Source organism: Aspergillus pseudotamarii (assembly GCF_009193445.1).
Source record: "Aspergillus pseudotamarii strain CBS 117625 unplaced genomic scaffold BDV38scaffold_33, whole genome shotgun sequence".
NCBI lineage: Eukaryota > Fungi > Ascomycota > Eurotiomycetes > Eurotiales > Aspergillaceae > Aspergillus > Aspergillus pseudotamarii.
Window position 1 is genome coordinate 177909 of NW_022475047.1, and position 20917 is coordinate 198825.

At 47.1% G+C, this 20917-nt stretch overlaps 6 protein-coding genes across 6 annotated transcripts; 4 read left to right on the forward strand and 2 right to left on the reverse strand.

Moving 5' to 3' along the window:
• Positions 1 to 859: 859 nt before the first annotated feature.
• BDV38DRAFT_110269 (purine-nucleoside phosphorylase) lies at positions 860 to 2300 on the reverse strand. Its single transcript, XM_032050964.1, has 2 exons — positions 2031 to 2300; positions 860 to 1976 (listed from the first exon to the last, which is right to left on the reverse strand). Exons 1-2 carry the CDS (start codon positions 2166 to 2168, stop codon positions 909 to 911), a joined length of 1206 nt encoding a protein of 401 aa, XP_031912660.1. The 5' UTR covers positions 2169 to 2300; the 3' UTR covers positions 860 to 908.
• Positions 2301 to 4276: 1976 nt separating this feature from the next.
• BDV38DRAFT_283810 (uncharacterized protein) lies at positions 4277 to 4663 on the forward strand (the record flags this gene model as incomplete). The annotated part of the gene is made up of 1 exon (XM_032060111.1): positions 4277 to 4663. The coding sequence occupies one exon, from the start codon at positions 4277 to 4279 to the stop codon at positions 4661 to 4663; it is 387 nt and encodes a 128-aa protein (XP_031912661.1).
• A 6030-nt stretch (positions 4664 to 10693) lies between these two features.
• On the forward strand, positions 10694 to 11961 carry BDV38DRAFT_249313 (putative bZIP transcription factor). The gene is made up of 2 exons (XM_032054833.1): positions 10694 to 11194; positions 11275 to 11961. The coding sequence occupies exons 1-2, from the start codon at positions 10829 to 10831 to the stop codon at positions 11737 to 11739; spliced, it is 831 nt and encodes a 276-aa protein (XP_031912662.1). The 5' UTR covers positions 10694 to 10828; the 3' UTR covers positions 11740 to 11961.
• A 290-nt stretch (positions 11962 to 12251) lies between these two features.
• BDV38DRAFT_293777 (uncharacterized protein) lies at positions 12252 to 14389 on the forward strand (the record flags this gene model as incomplete). Its single annotated transcript, XM_032062331.1, has 3 exons — positions 12252 to 12582; positions 12813 to 13302; positions 13374 to 14389. 3 exons carry the CDS (start codon positions 12252 to 12254, stop codon positions 14140 to 14142), a joined length of 1590 nt encoding a protein of 529 aa, XP_031912663.1. The 3' UTR covers positions 14143 to 14389.
• A 678-nt stretch (positions 14390 to 15067) lies between these two features.
• Positions 15068 to 16606, reverse strand: BDV38DRAFT_110372 (NmrA/HSCARG family protein). Its single transcript, XM_032050966.1, has 5 exons — positions 16061 to 16606; positions 15811 to 15964; positions 15715 to 15762; positions 15557 to 15649; positions 15068 to 15501 (listed from the first exon to the last, which is right to left on the reverse strand). The coding sequence occupies exons 1-5, from the start codon at positions 16418 to 16420 to the stop codon at positions 15152 to 15154; spliced, it is 1005 nt and encodes a 334-aa protein (XP_031912664.1). The 5' UTR covers positions 16421 to 16606; the 3' UTR covers positions 15068 to 15151.
• A 1936-nt stretch (positions 16607 to 18542) lies between these two features.
• Positions 18543 to 20511, forward strand: BDV38DRAFT_293779 (putative MFS multidrug transporter; the record flags this gene model as incomplete). The annotated part of the gene is made up of 6 exons (XM_032062332.1): positions 18543 to 18639; positions 18708 to 18953; positions 19036 to 19320; positions 19383 to 19880; positions 19946 to 20119; positions 20183 to 20511. The coding sequence occupies 6 exons, from the start codon at positions 18543 to 18545 to the stop codon at positions 20275 to 20277; spliced, it is 1395 nt and encodes a 464-aa protein (XP_031912665.1). The 3' UTR covers positions 20278 to 20511.
• Positions 20512 to 20917: the final 406 nt, after the last annotated feature.

The window sequence follows — 20917 nt, forward strand, 5'->3', positions numbered from 1 at the left end:
TTTTTTTTTTACCTCCCTTTTCCTTTCCGCAGAGAATGTAGCTAATGTATCTAGAATCTTATTCTCTTCACCGCAAATTCACATCTTCGCTTGAGATCAATCCTAAACCTAAGAGTAGACTAGAGAGTAGTTTGAAGAGTCTATTGATTCGGAAGTCAACATTGACTTCCCACCCCCAACCAATATACCGCGTGTTTATTAAAACAAAAAACCTATTTTTGGATGACAGGTCAGATATTTGATTTATCAGCGATGGTTGACGTACGTTCATAAGACAGGTTACATTAATTTCAACTTCTTGGTTTTGTGGCAATGCACATAAAGAGCCGCCCCTCGGAGATTACAGCAGACGGTACTCCGTGTGTACCTGTAATGATATTCCATGGGCCCCCATGATGAATCTTCAAAGAATTACCCGAGGCGGCCGAGGTTCATTGCATTGCATACTTTAATCAACACTGATTGATATACGTACGCCACGTATGAGGAACGTGGATTATAGTGGGGAAGGTGTTCTTGCTTTCCATGGGTGTGTGAACCCAGGCCCCCTTGGTGTTGGAACTTGGGTCAGGGTTCTGATCGATTGTGGATGATGAACGAGACCCTTGGAGTGATTTTTATGTTATGTTGGGGTCCACTTTCCTGAGGGATTTAGTCTTGTGAGTACAATATTGCGGGAGGGGTTATGCAATTTATTCTTTTATATGGGAGTTCTAGTGCGGGACTTTTGTCTATGGGAATTGCTCATGGTTATTGTACATTCATGCATTCATCGACGTTGATGGGTAAAATAAGCGAGGAGCTATCTTAAGGATAATTGCCTCGCTGGGATAAAAAAGTTAGATATTATGCTAACGTAAATTCATATCGTACAGACTTGACGAATGGTCGGATCTTGCGATGAAGGCTTAAACCAGCATCAGGCCGCGACGGACGAGTCCTCTCTTAGTGATCGCACCGGCACCTGCGAGCGCCTGGTTACGTCCGGGTCCGAAATCCGGGGTGCCGCCGAGGGTACCGAAGATGTCGCCGATGTAGTTGGAAGGCTTGACACCGGCCTTGAAGGTCGTGTTCCAGCCGTTCAGGATACCGTTGACGACCTCGATACCGGCGTTGTACAGGTTCTTAATGGAGGGCTCGAAGCCACCGGCATCGACGTAGCGGAGGTGCTGGAGGGCAGACTCGTCGGGGTGAGGCTGGTCGAAGTTGGAACCGGTGCGCATGACGATGATACGGGAGAAATCGGTGAGGTTGCGGGCGGAAGTGCGCAGCAGGGCCTGCAGGGTTGCGTTGTCCTCCTGGGCGCTGGTGCAGTACTTGCCGGTGCCGTTGGTCCAGACCTCGGTGGTGTTGTCGAAGGCCTCGCTGAGCAGCTTGCCGCTGTAGTAGACGTCCGTGGTGGCGACGTCGCATTTGAGGACGGAGGGCGCCTTGGTGGCGGCTTCGTAGCCCTCGGCGCTGTACTTGCTGCGGTATTCCTTCGCGGAGTCGGAGTCGGAGAGGTTGGCCTTCTTGGCGAAGGAGGCGGCCAGATCGCGCAGATCGGCGTTCACCTCGAAGACTTCGGTGCCGTAGATGCTGGTGGGGTATTGGTCGGGGGCATAGGCGCCCTGGGGGAAGTAGCTGGTGGTGAAGTTGTTGGGCAGTTCGCGGAGATCGATCTCGTACTGCAGGGCAACCTGGATTGCATATCTGGCGAAGGTGGCACTGCCAATGGTGGCTACCTTGGGGTTGACACCGGCGATACCGGCAACGAGGAAGTAGGTGTGGGTGAGGTCAAAGAAAGGGTGGAGGGCAATGGATGACACTGTGATGGCGGCGTTGATCTCTCCCTCTCCGGTGATGAGCTGACAGACACTGTAGTCGGCAGCACAGTGAACGTCAGGGAACACCGGTGAGGCACCGGGAATGGTGATGTTGTGAGCCAGGAGGTCGAATTCGGGGATTCCCCACCAGACAGCGGCTTCGGGTTCAAACTGGTGAGATGTTAGGATTGTCCATCTCCGATCACTTCACGCAAGGGGTCGTACCATGGACACAATGAACACCTTCGGGGCGGCCTTCTTGGGGGCTTGAGGCACGGAGCGTTGCCATTTTGCAGGGTTGGCAGCTGCCAGGCAGCTGCTACTAAGGAGCAAGCCAGTAGCGATGGTGTTGAGAAGCTGCATGGTGCGAATGACTTGCAGATTCTTTGCTGGGGCCGTATCAATTGCGCGGGGGGAGGCTTTTATATCGCACGTTCTCTGTCGCGTCTAGGTACCCTTTCCCGGAATTTCTTTTTTTTTTTCACTTCTTTTTTTCCTCCTTGCCTTGTATCCATCGGCAACCGCCGATCAGTGCCGAGAGCGATAGACTATCATATCAAAATGCCCTTATCAGGAAAGATCAGCACCAATAGCGGGGATTGGTCTGCAAAATCGCGATAACAGGCCAATGATATCTCTCATGGGGTCCTTTATCGGTACAATTTCCACGGAAATGACGTTACTTGGTTACTACGATATATTGATGCCCCCCACTGCAATTGGCATATTTGTAAGATGTAGCGCATATTCTCAGCGTAGAGTAGAGCACGACTTGTCTGTGCTGGATTGTAGAGTAACATGGCGCGCTTTTGGGATTCGGGGTAGAGGAAACGAAACGTAAAAGAATGCTTGAGGTATAGGGTTAGTTCCGAGAGTGTATCTGGCCCACACTTGCACCAACTTCGAGAAAAATCTTCGGAGGCCGCGGATAGACTTCCATGGGGCTATTTAGTAACAAACTCATTGTTGTTGACAAAACATTGTTGTGAAAAGAAGGAGCATTAGTTTCAATCTTACCCCCGTCCATGCTCTTCTATCCTTCTACCGCTGGAGGTCCTGCTTATAGACGAGAATTTGGTGTTGAAATTTCAACTGTTCGGATAATCATATCACCGCCTTGGCCAAAGATAAGAAACTGAAATACAAAGCTTGGGTCGCGTCTCTTATCACTCCCGTGTTTTCTAATGTTTATCTCGGAATATGTTCGGCAACGCGATGGAAGGTCTACCCCAGCAGAGGTTTAGTACATGGGGTATAGTGAAGGGTCTGGCCTTTTTAGCTTATTCTGGAGCTGCGATAGGTGTCACGTCAATATAATAACTCTTCTTGGCGAATTATTAGTTAACGCGAACCGATACCTAGAAGCGTAGGGTGATATGACTATTATTCATGTTCAGCTTTTTCAGATTTGAATGTGGCATGTATTGAATCTGATGAAGCTCGTATTATACTACGTAGTAGTACACCTGAGGGGCAATATAATGGCCGTGTAGTCACGTTTGTCAATATGCCCACATCGTAGCACATGCGGCATCGCATTAAGATGTGGTCATATCGGAAAACATCCCAATCATAGTCAGGGTGGATACTCTCCTTCGGTTGTGAGCTTCTTGTACTTCTTCGGAGAAAGATTCCATAGAGCCATTAGCCGAAGGGTCAACGTGGCCATATCATGTATCAGCATGACTGTTACGTGCCACATCTAGTGATATACCTCAGGCTTTGCTTGTCACTTTGGAATAGAATTCTAGATGTAAATATTCTGCACGAGATAGACCTCACTAGACTGTGTTTTAATTTTGTTGGCTGCGTCGTGTCTAACCACAAGGTGTAGCTTGCACACAGTAAACCTATTCCTAATATCTTATCCATATTAACACACCATCAAGATAATTTATATACTCATGCAATGGCAGACAGATTTTTAGATCACACTAAACTCATACGGGGACATCTGACCGGGAAGACAACGTTCTCATGTATTGCGTGCGTCAGATTCCCGAGCCTTCCAGGATCCACCCCAATTTTAGATAACCATAGATAGTGGAAGTAAAGGCCGCGCAAGTAGTACAAGCCAAGAAGTGTCATCGCATGACCGAAGACAATGACATCTCTGGCTGGGTCGATCCGCAAAGTAGGGCAGATGCATCACACGTCATCCACGTGTGGTCGGGGGGATGACGTCACCCACCGCTGTCAGATGGTTTCCAAGGGTTGCGACCCTATATCATACATGGGCCCTCCCAACCTAGTTTCTTTTTATTGCTCAAGAGGTACATCCCTATCGACGACTATAGAGAGGATATAAGCAGGTCACTATTCTCAGCGAGGTGGAAGAGACAAGCATCTTACTCTGCAACAGTCACATCTTACTCCGGACTAGAAGGGCATAACGTCATCAAGGTGTGTACGAATATCCATCCCTCCTACGTCAATATATGCAACTGAGATTGATGGATATACCAGCAGAAATGGCTCCTATCCACGAACGCATCCGCGAGGATCTCCTCATCAAAGAGCGCAGTCTGTGGACCGCTCTCACCTCCGCTGACCCCGGCCCCGAGATCGAGAAACTGTCCAACTCTGAAGCCAATCTCCTATTCCCCAAAACACCTATCTTGACTCTGGACGGTGAACCTTCTCTACAAGAAACACTGAAGCCCCCATTTCATCATTTCGATGCGTTCGAGTTGAAGGAAGTCCGAGTCATCATCATTGATCTCATGGCGGGTACCGTTACCTACAATATCAATGCCTCGAGAGGAAAGGAGCAGTATCGGGCCACGGGATCAACGACATGGAGTCAATCATCGGATGGGGAATGGAGAATTGTGGCGCATACAGAGACACTGCTGTGAATTCGGCTTTAGCGGGAGGCATTTTGTTCACTTATCTCATTTTCTATCTATGTCCTTTAATTCCTTGCTGAAGCTTGGCTGTATGAATTGATGACATCTTCAATATACCGGAGGATTATTACTACTACCTCTGTATTCCATTTCATATTATTAGTATGTTAATTTGTATAGATGTGTCCACCAAGTGGTATCTAGTGGTAATGTGGTGTTGGAATGCTCTGCAATGCCGAGCTTGAGTATCCTTCCCCCAACACAATGGAAGGAACTGCAATTATTTCATAGGATAGTCCTTAATCTAAGTTGGCCATGCCATGTTAATTTTCAGGGGCTACAGAAAAACTGCACAGTATAGGAGATTGTGAATGAGGTGCTTTCAATCAACAGAATCGCTCAGCTTACCAATTTCTATCTGACAAGGATCGGGAGAGTAGCGGCCATCATTCTGGCCAGATGTATTTCATTCTCACAAAGAAATTCCTGTCATGCTAAGTTTTTCATTTATCTATAAATATGGCCTTCCTGTTTGCACTTTATCCCCCTTTCGGTCGCTCTATCATCTTCTTTCTCCTACCTCACGTTGTGTTCCTGATCCTCACCGAAGCCCTACAACTATGCTGCCTCCCAACGGGGGTGTATATATAAATTCATGTATATTTTGAACAATATGTGATAGCTCAGCGGGTTCAGCATCGCATGTACTCCTTTCGTGGACAATCTCTGGGTTATCCATAACACCTTTTATCCTGGCCTTTCGACATCGAGCGATTCGATGATGTTCGTTATGTCGATTCTGCCATTGCCGACCTTCATCGGTTGAATATCATCCACGGGACAGACACGTCGTTTCAGGCGCTCGTTTTCTATAGCTCGTGATACAGACAGGTTGTGGGGGCGTTTCACCAGTTATACAGCGCTCAGAAGTGCAAGTGGCCTTAAAGGAGAGACTTAAAATCATTGAGCCGAACCACGACGGGACTGAACCCACAATCATGGCAGTTGACAGAACGAGCCGCGCAGCTTCTTTGTTTCATCGTTTCCGGGACGAAGTCGTTAACCGATCTAACGACGTAAGATTTCTCACCTTTATTGGCTCCTCGAGCACTGGGATAAACGGTGCCTCTTTTGCACCACATTGCCAAGATAGAGGTGTCGGTGTCTGCTGGCAATTTAATTTGTGTAATATAGCCCATGCAGTAGCTTGGGGTATCGATTCCACCACGGATATGATCGCTTCGAGCACTTTGGCTATGGGGGGGGATGTCCTTCGGCATCGTTCAGCGGGCGTTAAGTACGGGCATTCATGTATACAGCACACCGGCACGACCAGAAACGGGGTAAGTCCATTCTAAGATTAAATTGCTATATGGCCACTATCACATATGGCCATAGCAACGAGGCAGCTGCAAGGAGCGGCACGTGTTCGAATTGCGTCGCCGCGGGTAAGGGTAGCGAATATTCTACTCAAGAGGACTTCGAGGCTGCCGGCAGGAAAACTATCGATTCTGGAAGGGTCAGATATATATCGCTGCTCCTGTTAGCGTGCTTCTGCTAACAGCAATAGTGGTACAGTTTCTCAGGGCGGCTTTGTGCATGGCCAGAAGCTCCCCTTCATAATTCCCTTGTATCCTATCAGTGTCCGCATTAGACTAATGATCCTAGTGGTCCTACTGCCATCGAAATACCCGCGGAGGCTTGTGTCCTCCATGGCAAAGATATCATGGAGGATGACGCGACCATGCTTGATGCTTTTTAACAAGGGGCACAAAGGGAGCGAGGGAGAGGTGACCCCAGATGTTTTAAATCTTGATCTTGAATTCATGCTCTAAGGACATCAAGATAAGAGACTGTTAAGGGCGCCATGTGAGGGAGGGAGGGGTTGACCCTGAATGTACCAGGCTCATATTATATGGGGAAAAGTGCGATTCGTTTTAAGGCTGCTTGATATTGTCTAGGGCACGTATAGCCCAGTGCGTTGTCGGTGTTTGGGACTGCGTTAGTGGCGGGACCTTTTTCACCCCGGTCAGAAGTCTAGTGTTCTTAAGGCCAGAAAGGCAAGCTATGATAATACTAAAGTGATTTTACAGAGGGTATGTCCGACATGACATACGGCAAACTTCATTTCTTTTACAGGAACTTTTGGGTCCGAGTAATACCAACTGAACAGCATGATATGTTTCAGAGATAAATCAATTACACTCGCTCCACCTGGATAAGGAAAGGGCTGATAAACAAGGCTGAGGACCGTCATATCAATATTGAGCGGGAACTAGTATGCTATTTACTCTGCGATTCGGTCACAGCATGCTAATCATAAGTTATAACTGTTGACTGTTTCACGAATTGATATACTCATTCACTTCTATCTCAAGGATAGCGAATCTTCCTTAGCCACAAAAGAACGTCCTCGTAAAGAAGCTGGACCATCCAGACATTGGACTTTCTGTTCTTTGAGGGGCGAAGTGAGAACGTCTCAACAATGGAAAGCGATTCGCCCGCCTACATTGCAAAAAACCTCGAAGCCAGCACAGGATCGCTGGTCCTACTCAGCAGAAATATGAGAATAACAGAAGATATCCAGACTTATCCCTGGGGTATTATCCCGGCCCATATGTTTCTTTACGACCAGCCTATGCGCTCCTCGCTATGGAAGAAACTGATAGCAGAACAGTTCAGAAAACTGCTCGGGGATGTGGAAGGCTGGTATTTCACACAACCGGATGATAGACGCCTAAGTCTATCAAGCAAACCGCTATGGAAATAGCCCCTGCCTGAGACTATAAGGTACTTCTTATTATTATGTAGCAGGTGTGTAAATTGGCATTAACACCATTCTGCTTTTAATTAGCGTTTTTGGAAATTAGGCGGGAAATTTGCTACAGCTTGTATATACGGGCTGTTGCATGGTTGGCAGTTAGAGTGAACCTAGGGCTACGCCTCAGCCATAGATAGCCCTGTCTGGCGATGAGTGTGCATTAGTGGAGCAGGCACTCAGCAGCAGTGACAGTAATGATACCGAGCTCTGCCTCGGTCAACGACTCATCTGCTGATATGGCACTGATGGCAAGCACGTCGGATAGATAACTGAGGATAAGAAGAACGGTTTTCTTCAGGGGCGGCAAGAGTGGTGGGAGGGGTCGAGTGAGGCAAACCGATCTTCTAATTGGCTATATCTGTCAACATAGAACATGTCTTGAGCGATCTCAGAATTGGACACACGACTTAGATTCATCAGGCAACGTTCGGGCTAGAAGGGTGCCATAGGGATCCCCATTCTTACTACGTGGGCCCGACGACAAGGCATACATCGGAGTGTACCGCGGATACTATGTGCTGATGAGATCAGGCCTACAAGCAATAAACAAACAGGTTCTGTGCGCTATGCGCTATGTTTGAGCGATTACTTTTTATCCTAGGCAGTTTACGGATACATGATGTCTCGGTTATTGTTGAAAGTAATCTAGTTCTTTTGAAGAACCTTTATCACCGCGATGACTCTTCACCACAGGCCAACGTCAGCTATACCTCGGCCTATCGAAGTGGACATACTAAAAATAGAAAACCACCACCGAGATATTTTGGAAGCCAGTAATGTCGACGACTATAAGGGAAGACATGTTGATATTAGGGAACAAACCCTGGTCAACAACAATCGCCTTCCATGAGAACAAGAGACGCAGAAGGCAAAAAGCAGGATTATGTTTTAGAGTTTTCCCTTGTGAAGGTGTCCAGGAGGTTTATGTCAAGGACTCCTGAATCTAGATAGTAATGCATAGCATCGAGAAATGAAATCATTTAACCAGAAACCCTCTTATGCACATCTAGCTAAGGACAAAGGAAGGACTAGAATAATATTAGCTTCGTAAATAGATATCCATAGCTCACATACTAATAGAATAGCCATTCCCTCGTTGAATCTCTCATCACTGTGCATATATTGATTCTGGTTCTACATGGTTTGTAAGCACAGTTGAAGGGGGTTCAAATCTCTGGCCCCTGTTGATGATCGCAAATAGAATGCATAGTTTATGAAGGTCTCTGAAAGAGAATATTACTTGGTAGATGTGGGTATAATGTAGAATGTTAGGAATGTAGCCGTAGTTTACACTGAAGTAAGATTTTCATGAGGGGTTTCTTATATGCTGGTGAGGAGAAAGGGAGAAGTGATTGCCCAATCTACTAGAGTTGTAGACCCCACGAATAGACGATGGTAATCAGGATAAATAAATTATCATTAAAAACAGAAGAAGAAGAAGAAGAAGAGAAGGAAATTCATTTCACCACTAATCAAGAGAAGCGAGGAATCACCTTCCTCTTTGAGTCTAGCCTGACAATATAAGATGACAAGCCACAGATTGAGATAAATGTTGGAATTCATATGACCGACGGTACGGAGTATAGCTTTTAAGGAATTATGTATCATAAAGTCACGCAAAGGTGTCTCGAAGAGATTACTACATTTACCGCAGATTCAGCGCCAGGAACTTCTACTATGTGAAGTCCAAGCGATTGAGGTTACTGTTGCTTGACGTTAACCCATTACTCTTCAATAAGCTGGCAAGTCGAGAAGATCAGTGGTCGTTGTGGGTTCGGCAAACAGTGGCCCACTGCTGTCGCTGATCTCTGGGGCCAGTGGCTTAGTGGGTGTCTTAGATTCTTTCAGCCAAACGCCTTCCGATCCCTTGATTGGGTCTGTGATCTGCAGGGCTGTCGAAGGTGATCGCCACGCGGAAGTCAGCTTGGTGAAATTAGTGTCAGGCCAGGTATCAATGTTGTGAATTGCCTTTCAAGGAGTAAAACAAGACTGCGTGCGTGGTAGAAAGGGAATGGCTAGACCTAGCGAGAATGAGTTCTAGACTAAACAATCATTGCTGATTCGGACTTTTGAAGCAAAGAAGCTAGAATCCAAAGCTCATGATTTAACCAAAGAGGAAAGAAGGGGTAGAAAGTAAAAACAAGTGTCCTTAAACCCCTAACCACTACGACAAGGTCTAACGCAAATCTGCCTGTACTACATTTTTAGAGGACTTTGCTCGAATGTAATCCCAAGTGCGAAATACTGGACCACCACCACACAGCATGCCATTAATCTAGTAACGAAGGATCTAAGACTAGTGGCTGCAAGGACCATGCACACTCTTGCACTGCCTCCTAAAATCGCAATAATAAGCGACACGTCGGGAGATTGCCGAAGGACAAACAGGGCTCCGGGCCGCAGTGTGGGGGCCAGTTGGAGTGTCCATAACATGGCACTCCCGGAGGCTTGGGTACATTTCTTCCACAGTTTAAGTGTATCGTTGAGACGAGCTTAAATGCTCGGGCACCCTTGCGAAGAATTAGTGCTGAGTCAGGATGGTGAATTGGCTTGGATCATTCGAACCGGGAGGGTTATTCAATTAAGTGGGTCGAACAGGACCACGTGCATCCTACAGTAGTACCTCTTATCCCGGGCAACAGATGCTAAACCTCTGCAGTAATTTGCTCGTTTAAATTGCCAACATCAGATGTTGCTCACTGCATGACCAGGCCTCCCTATGGTCTGGGGTAACAGGGTCGTGAGTGGTTGATAAGAACCACAGACTTGGTATTTAGTGATACACCGGCGGCTCGGTTCCATCCTTATAATGGAGCGAAATATAGCTCCGCTCATGGCTGTCCACTGAAATGGTGCCTTGCGCTTCCGTTCTGGGAAAATGGTCTCACGGTTAAAAGATGATGGGCTGTTGGTGGGGCATCCCCATCCAACCGAGAGAACTTAACTCTAGCTTTGGTATCTGTCACACAGCGAAAATTATTCAGAGACAGGCAAGTGGAGTCCTAGTCTAAATTTAGGGTTAGGTTAATCACCGGTATCGCCTTATCTGATCTAGCGAAAGTTCCGTCGAATCAGCGTCCAGCAAGTCACTCCCAGATTAGGGCTAGTTCTTAGGCCTACATGGACCGGACTGCTCTGGATTCCAAGAGTCTGCCAATCAACACGGTCCAGACGAGAGGCGGGTGCTATGATAGCTTGACGCAACTTTGCTGAGGCTTTTCCCATCTCATTATCGTGCTCCCGAAGGGTTTTCACATGGCGACGTATATAATCTGAAGCTTCCCCGTTAACGCGGGGGATCTCGGCATCTTACCTTTCCGATCAATCGTCTTAAAGTGCGTTCTTTCGTCATTATGGATTCCTCCACAGCCTCTGCGGTAGACCTGCGTCCGAGGCAAGCAACAGACTCCGAGTATGATGCGGAGATCGGGGTTTTGCAATGGGATGAACCCGTGTCCCATCATGACCATCATCATCATAACCGTGACTCCAATTACCACCCACATTCCATGCTGACAGAGGATATCCGATATATCCCAACCATGGTCACTGGAACCACATCCGCGCTTCTGCATTCAATACCAATTTCCCCATCGTCCAGCCTTTCGCCACCAGAAGTGACTGCCTGCATCGCTATGAATCCACTGGACTCTGCAATGATGGGTACCATAGGTGTTGACTCACAGCATATCGATAATAGCGGGCACCGAATATCCAATGTGGGTGACTAAATAGCCCAAGATCCACTGTCCATAATGAACCTAGCTTTTGACCAAAGGCGCTAACGTCGATGCCATAGACTATTAATCGACGACAATCCCAAAATCGCGAAGCCCAGCGTCGGTTCCGAGAACGGAGAGAGCAGGAGAGAGTTCAAACGCAGGTCAAGATGGACGTACTTCGCACAGAAAACAAACGGTTGTCAGATTTATTCCACCTATTAAGGACGGAGAATCATAGAATAGAGGGAGAAAACGAGCGATTGAAGTCGGAACTAGAAATATTGAGGAAACGGTGGAAAGACGTACTACGTGTAATGTCGGAGATGGCGCAGCAAGATGAGCAAACCGCCGGTTGTCGGTCATCATCTTCCACCACCCAGCCTTTTTCTTCTCCCGCATCACCCTCTGGCCCTTGCTCTCAGGTAGATATGCAGAGCCTCAGGCGTTCTATCGTGATGCAGACTCTGGTAGCACTTTTTGAGGAGAGAGGGTCGGATTCAGCACGTTCTGTCACAGTTAAAGACGGCTCTGGGAGCCCCTAAAATACTAATGCATATTAATGGTTGCCATGATAGCCAGAATGGAGGAATATGATCTTACAATGGTGGATTCTGTTGGCTGCAAGGTCTTTGTGGTTAATATAGGGGTGTGATTGAACTTAGCTTACACCGGCATCTCCACCTTTTATCAATCTTGGTGAATTCTTACAGCTCAGTCATCCTCTGCAGAGACATGGTAGTACGTAAACATGTCGGGAGATAAACGGGGCAACCAAGAAAATGAATCGTATTCTGTTGGATATTCGACTTACTCCGTATATCCGAGCCTCGAGGGCTAGCACAGAATCCAGGCTAGACCTAAAGTGGAAGTGTGTTCCTCGACTCCTATTGGACCGCATCCTCTCTGGATAGGCTAGAGTGAAGCTAAGACAACTGGGACTTTGTCGTCTCAGCGCCGCCGTCAGCATCGGCTACAGATTCAGCGCCGAGGATTCGATTACACACGGCGGAGATCAGCCCCTTGAGATTAGTGGAGCTGGGAGGTAGTGTCGAATATGGGTAGCAAACCACAAGAATTCGTCTTCGTCAATGGCCCTGCATTGGCTGGCGGTTCCAACGCACATTCTCGAAAAATTAGGTCAGCTCTGATAAGACGGCGTATCTCTGAAAAGCAAACAAATTATCGCCATGAGGAAGCTACTAAAAGGGAGAAGTTGATTGACCAGAGAAAGGTACAGGGGGGCCATCATCAGCATGCATTCAAGAAGCTTTGCCCCTGTCGTAGAGAATTCCAGGGCTCTGGTTCCGACCAAACTCAAACAGGCCACCATAGGAGCCCAACGTTCCTCGTCACTGGCGATGGGGCTACAGTTTGTGGGACCTGCAGTAAGTTAAGGTCCCTGAACGATTTGAGGACCAACCAGAAGGCCGGAGAGACCCCCTCGGCCTTGTCAGCTGTGAGTGGAAGGATGGACCCATTCTCCCCACTAGATGCGAGCTGGGGACCGCAAGTTGACAGCCTAGTGCATTTCGGTTAGTGGCTTGGAAATCTTTAACACCCTGTGCTATTGCACTGGTCACCTGCGATTATTCCTGCTGACTGACTTTCTACGTAGCTTTGACCTCCATATGGCCCGCATTTCGGCAATCAAACTATGCCGGGAGTTGTTATCAAGCTTGGATTCAGCAATCATCTCTGAATAAGCTCCTCATTTATAGCACCTTGTGGGCCGCGTCCTATCACAGGGATATATTACGGATTAGCTACGGTGCTCCTGACCCGGCGTTGGAGACCAAAGAGCAACTGTACTACAAAGGCCTTGTCCTAAACACTCTACATAACCATGTAGCTAACTACACCAACGAGACTTGGCGTGACAGCGTCATCATGGCTGTGCTATACCTTGCTGTTAATGACCACGTCAAGGGAAAAGTAGCGCGAGACGCGAGTCCGTTCACTCCTCCTTTTGTGGACTTACAGTCTCTCTCATTCTACGGTAGTAGGGAGTATCATTCTATGCACTGGACATTCATCCAGACCCTTCTAGATCGCCTGGGAGGTATCCACACCATCAGGCTGTACGGACTAGGCTGGCTGCTATCAATGTAGGTTCACTACTTACCTCGGCCCGTTCTGGGCTATCTTGCTCTCAAATTACTAATATTGAATTTTACAGTGCGGATTTGATGTTCGCCGCCCATTCCTTGACGAAGCCTCAGTATCCCTTGGTAGACGTACAGGGAAATTTAGCCAACCTTTCTTCGCCGCTACAAGCCTTTGGCATCGTACCAGAACAGCCATCTCTACCCGGATCGGGATTCCGAGAGCTTTTGTCACTTACACCACCCATAAAAGAAAAGATCGCAACCACTTTTTTTCATTTGGGCGAATACTCGAATGTAATCCAATTATTTTCCCATCGCAACTTGGATGTTTCAACCCTCGACTTGATTGCAGACGTTCGAAACCAAGTACACCATGGTTTGTTTAGCCTACCGGACGAGCATACCTTACCTGATTGCATTATCGATCAACCGGATGAACTTTGTGATAGCTCCCAGTCTCTCGAGCTCTATCACGCTTGCAGGCTCTCTGCTCTGTTATACGCACTCCACGTCACGTTCCCAGTCCCTAAGTCTTCTGCACTCCGAGCCGTTATTATCCCACCGCTTACCGAGAAACTCCATCACGTTAGTCAGAAGATGTCTAGTACACTGATTCTATGGTGTACCACAGTGGCTACTATTGCAGCAGAGGGCATGACCCAACGCCAGTCCCTAGTCCAGCTCAATGACAAAGTCCGTCTGGACTTGCAGATATATCAGTTGACTCACGCTGTAGAAATACTCCATTCCTTTGCCTGGACAGACGCCGCGTGCTTGGATGGGCTTTATAGAATTTGGGACGAGATAACGCAGTTTGGCAGAAGAGGTGTCCTACCATAATTACTAAGGGCCTCATAGCACCGAGCCCCAATGCAGATCTCGGAGTACTGAAGAAGGTTTCAGAAAGCACTCTAAACCAAAAACTCAGTGGGATCTCACAAGCCCCTGGGCCAGGACAACCTACCAGCGTCTGGTTACCCAATGCTCGTCAAGGTGGGTACCAAGATATATAACGTCCGCCTCGTAGCCTCTCAAGGCAATTATCCTGTTCATTTCTATTTTGTTGGCTCCGAGTCCATGTCAACCCAAGGAGATGACGCTGCCTATGTCGGCATACCAAAGAAGGCAGCGGAGCTCGACTTTCTTTCCATTGTAGAACTTGCTGGTTGCTCTCTTAGTGACGGACCATAACAGCTCTCATTATCGCGTTTACCATGATTCTCGACCGATGAGTTTGGCGTTCTATGAGAAAGTTGTGATGGCGGCCGATTTGACCGACTATATCGAAGGGCTGGACGTAGATTCAAACCAATTATTGCTAACGGTGTGCTTGCAGCACAAACAAGGGGAATGGAAGCTTTCCCGCCCCAACTACCATATTTTGTGGTGTGAACCGGACAGCGAGGCCCACATCTGCTATACCATGGATTAGGGAAAGCCTATGAAGATCTAGTCCGCTCCAATGCCAAAAAAATGTCGATCCGTTGATATTGCATACATTTTATTACAGAGGAAGCAAAAGAGAAAACGACAATGTAATATACTGTCTTCGAACAAGCCAACTGGAAAGTTGGACTTATCGAATAGGTAGCACAGGGCGCGCCCGTCAGCTCTTATATATGTACAGGGAGACATTTGCAGGGTAGATACCAATTATGACTACTTAAATATCCATATATAAAGCAAGAATGTCACATTTAACTCAAGTTGAGTCCATTTTAACCACACCTTTTTCTTTGTTAAATTTCGGTGAGGTAAGGAGAGGCTGCATACACCTCGACCTCCATTAGATCCCATTCTTCCGGATATCAATGAACAGATACCACATCATAACAGGGTAATCAAAAAGCTACTGTGGCCCTTGCCATGCAGTCCTTCGCATCCAATCCTCCAAAGTACTGGCCTTAACGCCAAGATCTTCATAGGACCTATCCTCACTCCGATCCATTGTTCCGTAACAGATCTTGTCATCTGGGGCCACAGAGATCCATTCCATCATCTGTTTTATATCTTCTTCATATCCTTTGCCAACAGTTGCTGCGACAGTGGTGCCCCATTGATCCAATGTTATCGGGTCGAAGGTAGCTTCTTGGGAAGTAATCTCTCTGAACACTCTCGCGAAGTCAGCAAATGAGAGTTTTGGTCCAACCACAGGATACGTTTTTGATGCTGTCTTCTCTGGTCCCAGGGAAAATATCTCTGTCTTTTTATTAGCCAGATTTGTTGTCTTTAGTGAATAATAAGGTCGTCGCACCTGCAGCATATACGCCAATATCATAGCTTGGATCAGCCCAATCAGCTAGTTTGTTCCCATCTATTGGGGCGCAAAATCGGACAGTTCCATCATCTATAATAATTTAGCCATCAAACTCGTTTCCATCAGTGGGGGTAACCGCTTCTTTTGAGACTGACCTTGACGCTGGCAATACTGGGGCCATTGCATGTTTGTGTAGAACAGACCTATTAGAACTAAGCAGACGCCTCATCTCTGTATGTTCATGAACTTACCCGGATGTAAAGCCGTCACGGCAGGGAATTCATTCCGAGCCCACTGCTCAATCTTAAATTTGTTGTCAAAATGGAATACCTTAGTAAAGCGGCCTTTACTCGCGTTCATTATGTTCGGCAAACTGCTCATTACGAAGTGCTGGACATTGCAAGCCTTATACATTGATCACACAACTTAGCTTCGCGTTCTTCTTTCTATGATTCATTGTGCTGGGATCCTGATAAAGGTATCCAGAGAATATAAACACACCTTCGCCGCATCAATAATATTCCTCCCAGCCACCAGTTCATGATCCATATCCTGCTCTTTTTCGATCTTCTTCCCAAGGATCCGGTTATTCGTCACAGCAAATACCCCATAGGCATTTTTGAACACCCCAGTTAGGGATTGTTTGTCATAAACATCAGCAGCAACTAGCTCGAGTCTACCACTGTCCTTGTACTTCGCCTGAAGCCTCTGCGCTGCAGGGGAAGAAACGTCGCGAGTGATGGCGCGAACATGGAAACATGGTTCGGTCTTTGCGAGAAGTGCGCGTACAACACCACCCCCTTGATTCCCTGTTGCGCCAAGGACGGCGATATACTTGGTTTCTTTTTGGTTGGTTGTCATGTTGGTTTGTTTTACATGGAACTGATATGCAAGCTTTTGCTGCCAAGGTGGAGATATTCTATGAGTGATACGTTCTTGGAAATGGTGAGTCTGCGAATTAAACTTCTGTTAAAGAGTGTAGGGCTGCTATGCATATATAGATGGTCTGGACTCTACTAACAAAGCTTTTTACCTGCGGGGCTCGGCGCTTTTATATCGCCCCGTACGCTACATTCTGGGGTACGGATTGTTTTAAGATTGTGACGCAATGGCCCCTTTGCCGTATTTCCGTTGATATGTAGGGGAGAGGATTTTTCCGGGCATGGAACCCATCAGTGACCTCAGTAACAAGTCATGTATCTAGCCCACGCAACACAAAATTTTCCTAAAGTTGTCTGCATTTTACAGATCTCAGTAAGTTATGTGGACTTGGAACAGGATATAACTTTTAATAAAACAAAGGCCGCGTCCGCCCAGCTCATTGTTGGAGCTAGGTTATTCGGAATTACGGAAATGTGGATCCGATCTTAAAAAGCGTACAAAGCATATTTTTTGGCGGGAATATCCGAGATCATCATGGATCAGTTTGTCCGGTTCTTGCACTTAACCTGCGTTAATATAGGCTCTAAAACGGTTCCCTTGGGTTCCCGTGAGCTTTGGCTGGTATTGGTCGGACGCTGTATGGGCGCCAACCCCGGGTTCTTCTGGGAATCGTAACCCAGGGCGATGGCGTGACTGGTCTGCTGACATGCTCGGGGAAGACGCCATCTTTCCTCGGTTAAAGTGTTAATAATGAACATGGCTTGATGTTATAGATGTGATAGTCCTTTGACTAGGTTATTCCCAAACATGATCCTTCCTTGGCTGTATGCCAACAAAATGAATATTTCTGAATCTTGAGCCTTGGCGTGGACAACCAGGGTATATTTATATAGATATTCAATTTTATTACTTCGAAGAAAGCCCACATCAATACTTGGGCAGACGAGGTAAATTAGGGCTCAGGGCTTCAAAACGCCTAAGACCATTTTAAGTTGACTGCCTTGTCTTTTATTTTTCATGAGACATCATCCTGATAAGGGACTTATCAAGTCTAGTAAGCATAAGCATATGCACAGACTTGATATACCAATTTAACACCGAACATAAGTAAAAGTGCATGAGCGAGGGTGCACGGGGTATCGCGGCAGATCATGCTTATCCTTGGCAATGCAACAACTCCGTATATTTGTAACCAAAAGGGCGTGCGGGGGAGAATCAAAGACTCAAAGGAGAAATAATAATGAGACAAAGAAAAGGCATAAGCAAAAGCAAAAACAAGCGTGATATAATTTAGACGTAATCTAAATGCAGAGCAAAATTAATACCTCGGGTGAGAAAGGATGTGGATGTAAATTCTGCTAGGGATAAGTTATCCGCATGCGTGTATCGTGATGTTCAAAGCCCTAGGGGAGGATCCAACCTCGAGGTTTTCTAAAAACCCACCTATCCGTATCTCACAAACCTCATTGTCGCATTCTAGCCCCAGGAACTCACTCTGTGGTATAGTATGAATTGTCTTGATGGAAACCAGAGAAAAGCTTGGATTGAGATTAATCATGAATGGTTCAACCAGTCGGAATATCGCTGCAAGGGATATTCTCAGTTGCTCCTTGAGATGACGGGGTGGACCCCGAAAATGATGTCGATCCGGACGATCCGCCGAGTCAAGCATCCAGTCATAGGCCAGTATAGCCTCTTGTACATCCCCAATTGGGACAATGCTGCAGGGAACATGCTTGGGGAGTTTTATTGATCCACTCAGCTCGCTTGAACTGGACTGCAATTGACCTGTCCATCACACATGGCTTGGTCGAACTGCATTGCCATGATATTCAGGATCGGCCGTGCTTACAGCCGTGAGCCTCAGCTCAAGGTCATCTCACTACGTATTACTAGTATTACTCATAAGTTGAGGGGATGGTGGGTCTCGGAGTTGACTAATGAGAATTGAGTAGTTGGGAGCTACTATCGGTTCCTCCTCCACCGATACGATAAAAGAATTTATCTTCTCCGCATGGCTTTTTTTTCTTCTTTCCCTTCCTTCGTCACTGTTTGCTTCCGGGGAGTTTTCGACGGCTTCTTGTAAAGTCGAGATTACACCATGCAGTTCACCGTCTCTCGAGGGTCTGTATGGGGCCACAAATGGCGGTCTTCGCCTTTCTTCATCGTCAGCGCCATGGCGATGGCGCTGTTCACTGGTACTGATTGCTTTGGGCTCCCGCGCGTTAACAGAATTCAGATGTTTCTAACTAACCAATTCCACCAGATGTCTTCCTGTATACCTTCATTGTCCCGATCCTTCCCTACATCCTGGAAAACCGTCTCGGTCTCGATGTGTCCCTGACCCAGCGTATGAGTTTTGCATTGCTGGCGTTAAGTGCGGTCGCATCGCTCGTCTGCAGCCCATTCATTGGCCACTATGCGGATCAAATGTCGTCGAAGAAGATCTTGCTGCTCGGCTCATTGGCTGCTGCCTTCTTCTCTACAATTATTCTGGCGATGGCAACTTCAAGTATGTGCGATTCCTATGGTGCAAAGATAGAAGCGCCTGTTCCGTCGAGTTGCAAAGTAGTTTCTGACGGTTTCCATAATAGCTTTCACCCTATTCTTCGGTCGTTTTATCCAAGCCATTGCGAGTGCGTTCATCTGGACAGTGGGATACGCGACAATCGCGGACAATGTTAAGCAGGAACATCTTGGGAAGACTTACGGAGTGATCTCCCTCGTCGTGGCTGCGGGTACATCCGGAGGACCCATGGCTGCTGGCATATTGTTCGAGATGGGTGGATACTGGTTGGCATGGTCGAGTGCCTTTGCCATCATTGTGGTGGATATTGTGCTCCGTGTCTTAATGATTGAGCGACCGAAAACTCAACCAGGTGAGTATTTGCGTGCAATTCGATTGAATACATATCCAGTTTCTCAACTAAATAACCCACAGGTACGCCGCGCAGCGACGATCAGGATCCCGAGAATGATCCCCTCCTGCCGAATAATATTACTATTGTGGAGGAAAAGAAGGGATGGCACTTTTATACATATCTCTTCCGACACCGCCAATTCGTTTGCGGTGCGATGAGCTATTTTGTCTTCGCTATTTTGATCTCCAGCTTTGATACCACTATTCCTCTTCATGTTCGGGACGCATTCGACTGGGGGAGTATGATGTCAGGGTTACTGTTCGCCGCTTTGCAAGGTCCTGGAATCATTATGAGCCCGCTCTGTGGTTGGTTGAAGGATCGCTATGGCACACGGTATCCCACCGCAGCAGGTTTCGCCATCCTGACGCCCATAATGTGGGTGTTGGGTATGCCCGGCGACGATCGGTTCCCCGGCGTGAACGGTGGCAACACCGGACAAATCATCTATGCCGTCTGCGTAACTGCAGTGGGAACTTTCTCGTGTTTACTCAATGGTGCAGGAACTATTGAAGCTACAGGTATGCTACGTCGAAATTCATTGGATCGGTTTCGCATTCGCTAACTCCTGCCTCCCTTGCGTTAGTGACGGTCGACGAAATTGAAGCCCGGCATCCTGGCATCTTTGGCCCTAATGGCGGATACTCGCGAGCGCTGTCTGTGTCAAGCATGAGCTGGACTGCGGGAGCATTCATTGGCCCTATCCTGTCCGGGTATCTCACCGAACACGTTGGGTATTATGAAATGAATTGCGTTATTGGTTCGTGATTTCTTTTGTCTCCCTTTTTTTTTCCTGATCGGTTGAATCTAACATCTGCCACAGCGGTTCTGTGCGCCCTGTCGACTGTGAACGCTCTCTGGAACCTGAAGTCCAAGACCCCGGCGAAGGGCCAAGGTCAACCTGATGATCGTAAATAATTGATGATTTCTATGAAATCCAGTAATACAAGCAACATAGCATCTGAACTAAAACACCACGGGTGCGTTAATAGAGGGTTATATAATGATGTGATAGGGACGGATAAGAGGACGAGTTCTGTTAGGGGGAAAATCGATATCCTAACGACTGTTTCCAATTTGTTTGAGTTTTTCAGGGTTTTAAAATTATGATAACGACTATGATCTAGAAGCAAACGGTTCACTGAAACATTGTCTCTTCAATTTACTGTCTCTTTGTTCTCGGCCGTGTTAGCAGTTTCAATTCCCTTCGTGAGATAGGTGTTTCTCCAGCTCCACTGGTATGGGCAAGCTGGTTTCTAAATTCACCAAATCGCGAGAGGAAAAGCTGTCCCTGGTCACTCAGACTATATATCCTTCTCATCTCAACGGTTCTCTTTATCTCAGAGTGCACTTCACTCCGGCATTAACTCTCTATTGAGGATATTCGTAGCATTAGGCACCCTCTGGTCTCGGTGCTGAGTCGGTTTTCTTAGGGTTGATCAGGTAAACTCGCGTTAGGTACGGACTAGAGTCATTAGACGTCAGGCTACGGAGTACGATAGTCGGCTTAAGTAGTCTGGGCACGTCTATGCACGGACCTCGGCTTGAGGAAGCTCCA

Bases quoted from the DNA above. Each gene is read 5' to 3' on its own strand.
- BDV38DRAFT_110269 (XM_032050964.1), bottom strand. From the start codon at position 2,168: ATGCAGCTTCTCAACACCATCGCTACTGGCTTGCTCCTTAGTAGCAGC. The intron at 1,977-2,030 runs GTACGACCCCTT...ACATCTCACCAG, and splicing joins AGGTGTTCATTGTGTCCATG to TTTGAACCCGAAGCCGCTGT.
- BDV38DRAFT_249313 (XM_032054833.1), top strand. From the start codon at position 10,829: ATGGATTCCTCCACAGCCTCTGCGGTAGACCTGCGTCCGAGGCAAGCA. The intron at 11,195-11,274 runs GTGGGTGACTAA...TCGATGCCATAG, and splicing joins GCGGGCACCGAATATCCAAT to ACTATTAATCGACGACAATC.
- BDV38DRAFT_110372 (XM_032050966.1), bottom strand. From the start codon at position 16,420: ATGACAACCAACCAAAAAGAAACCAAGTATATCGCCGTCCTTGGCGCA. The intron at 15,965-16,060 runs GTGTGTTTATAT...TCAATGTATAAG, and splicing joins ATATTATTGATGCGGCGAAG to GCTTGCAATGTCCAGCACTT. The intron at 15,650-15,714 runs GTCAGTCTCAAA...AAATTATTATAG, and splicing joins CCAGTATTGCCAGCGTCAAG to ATGATGGAACTGTCCGATTT.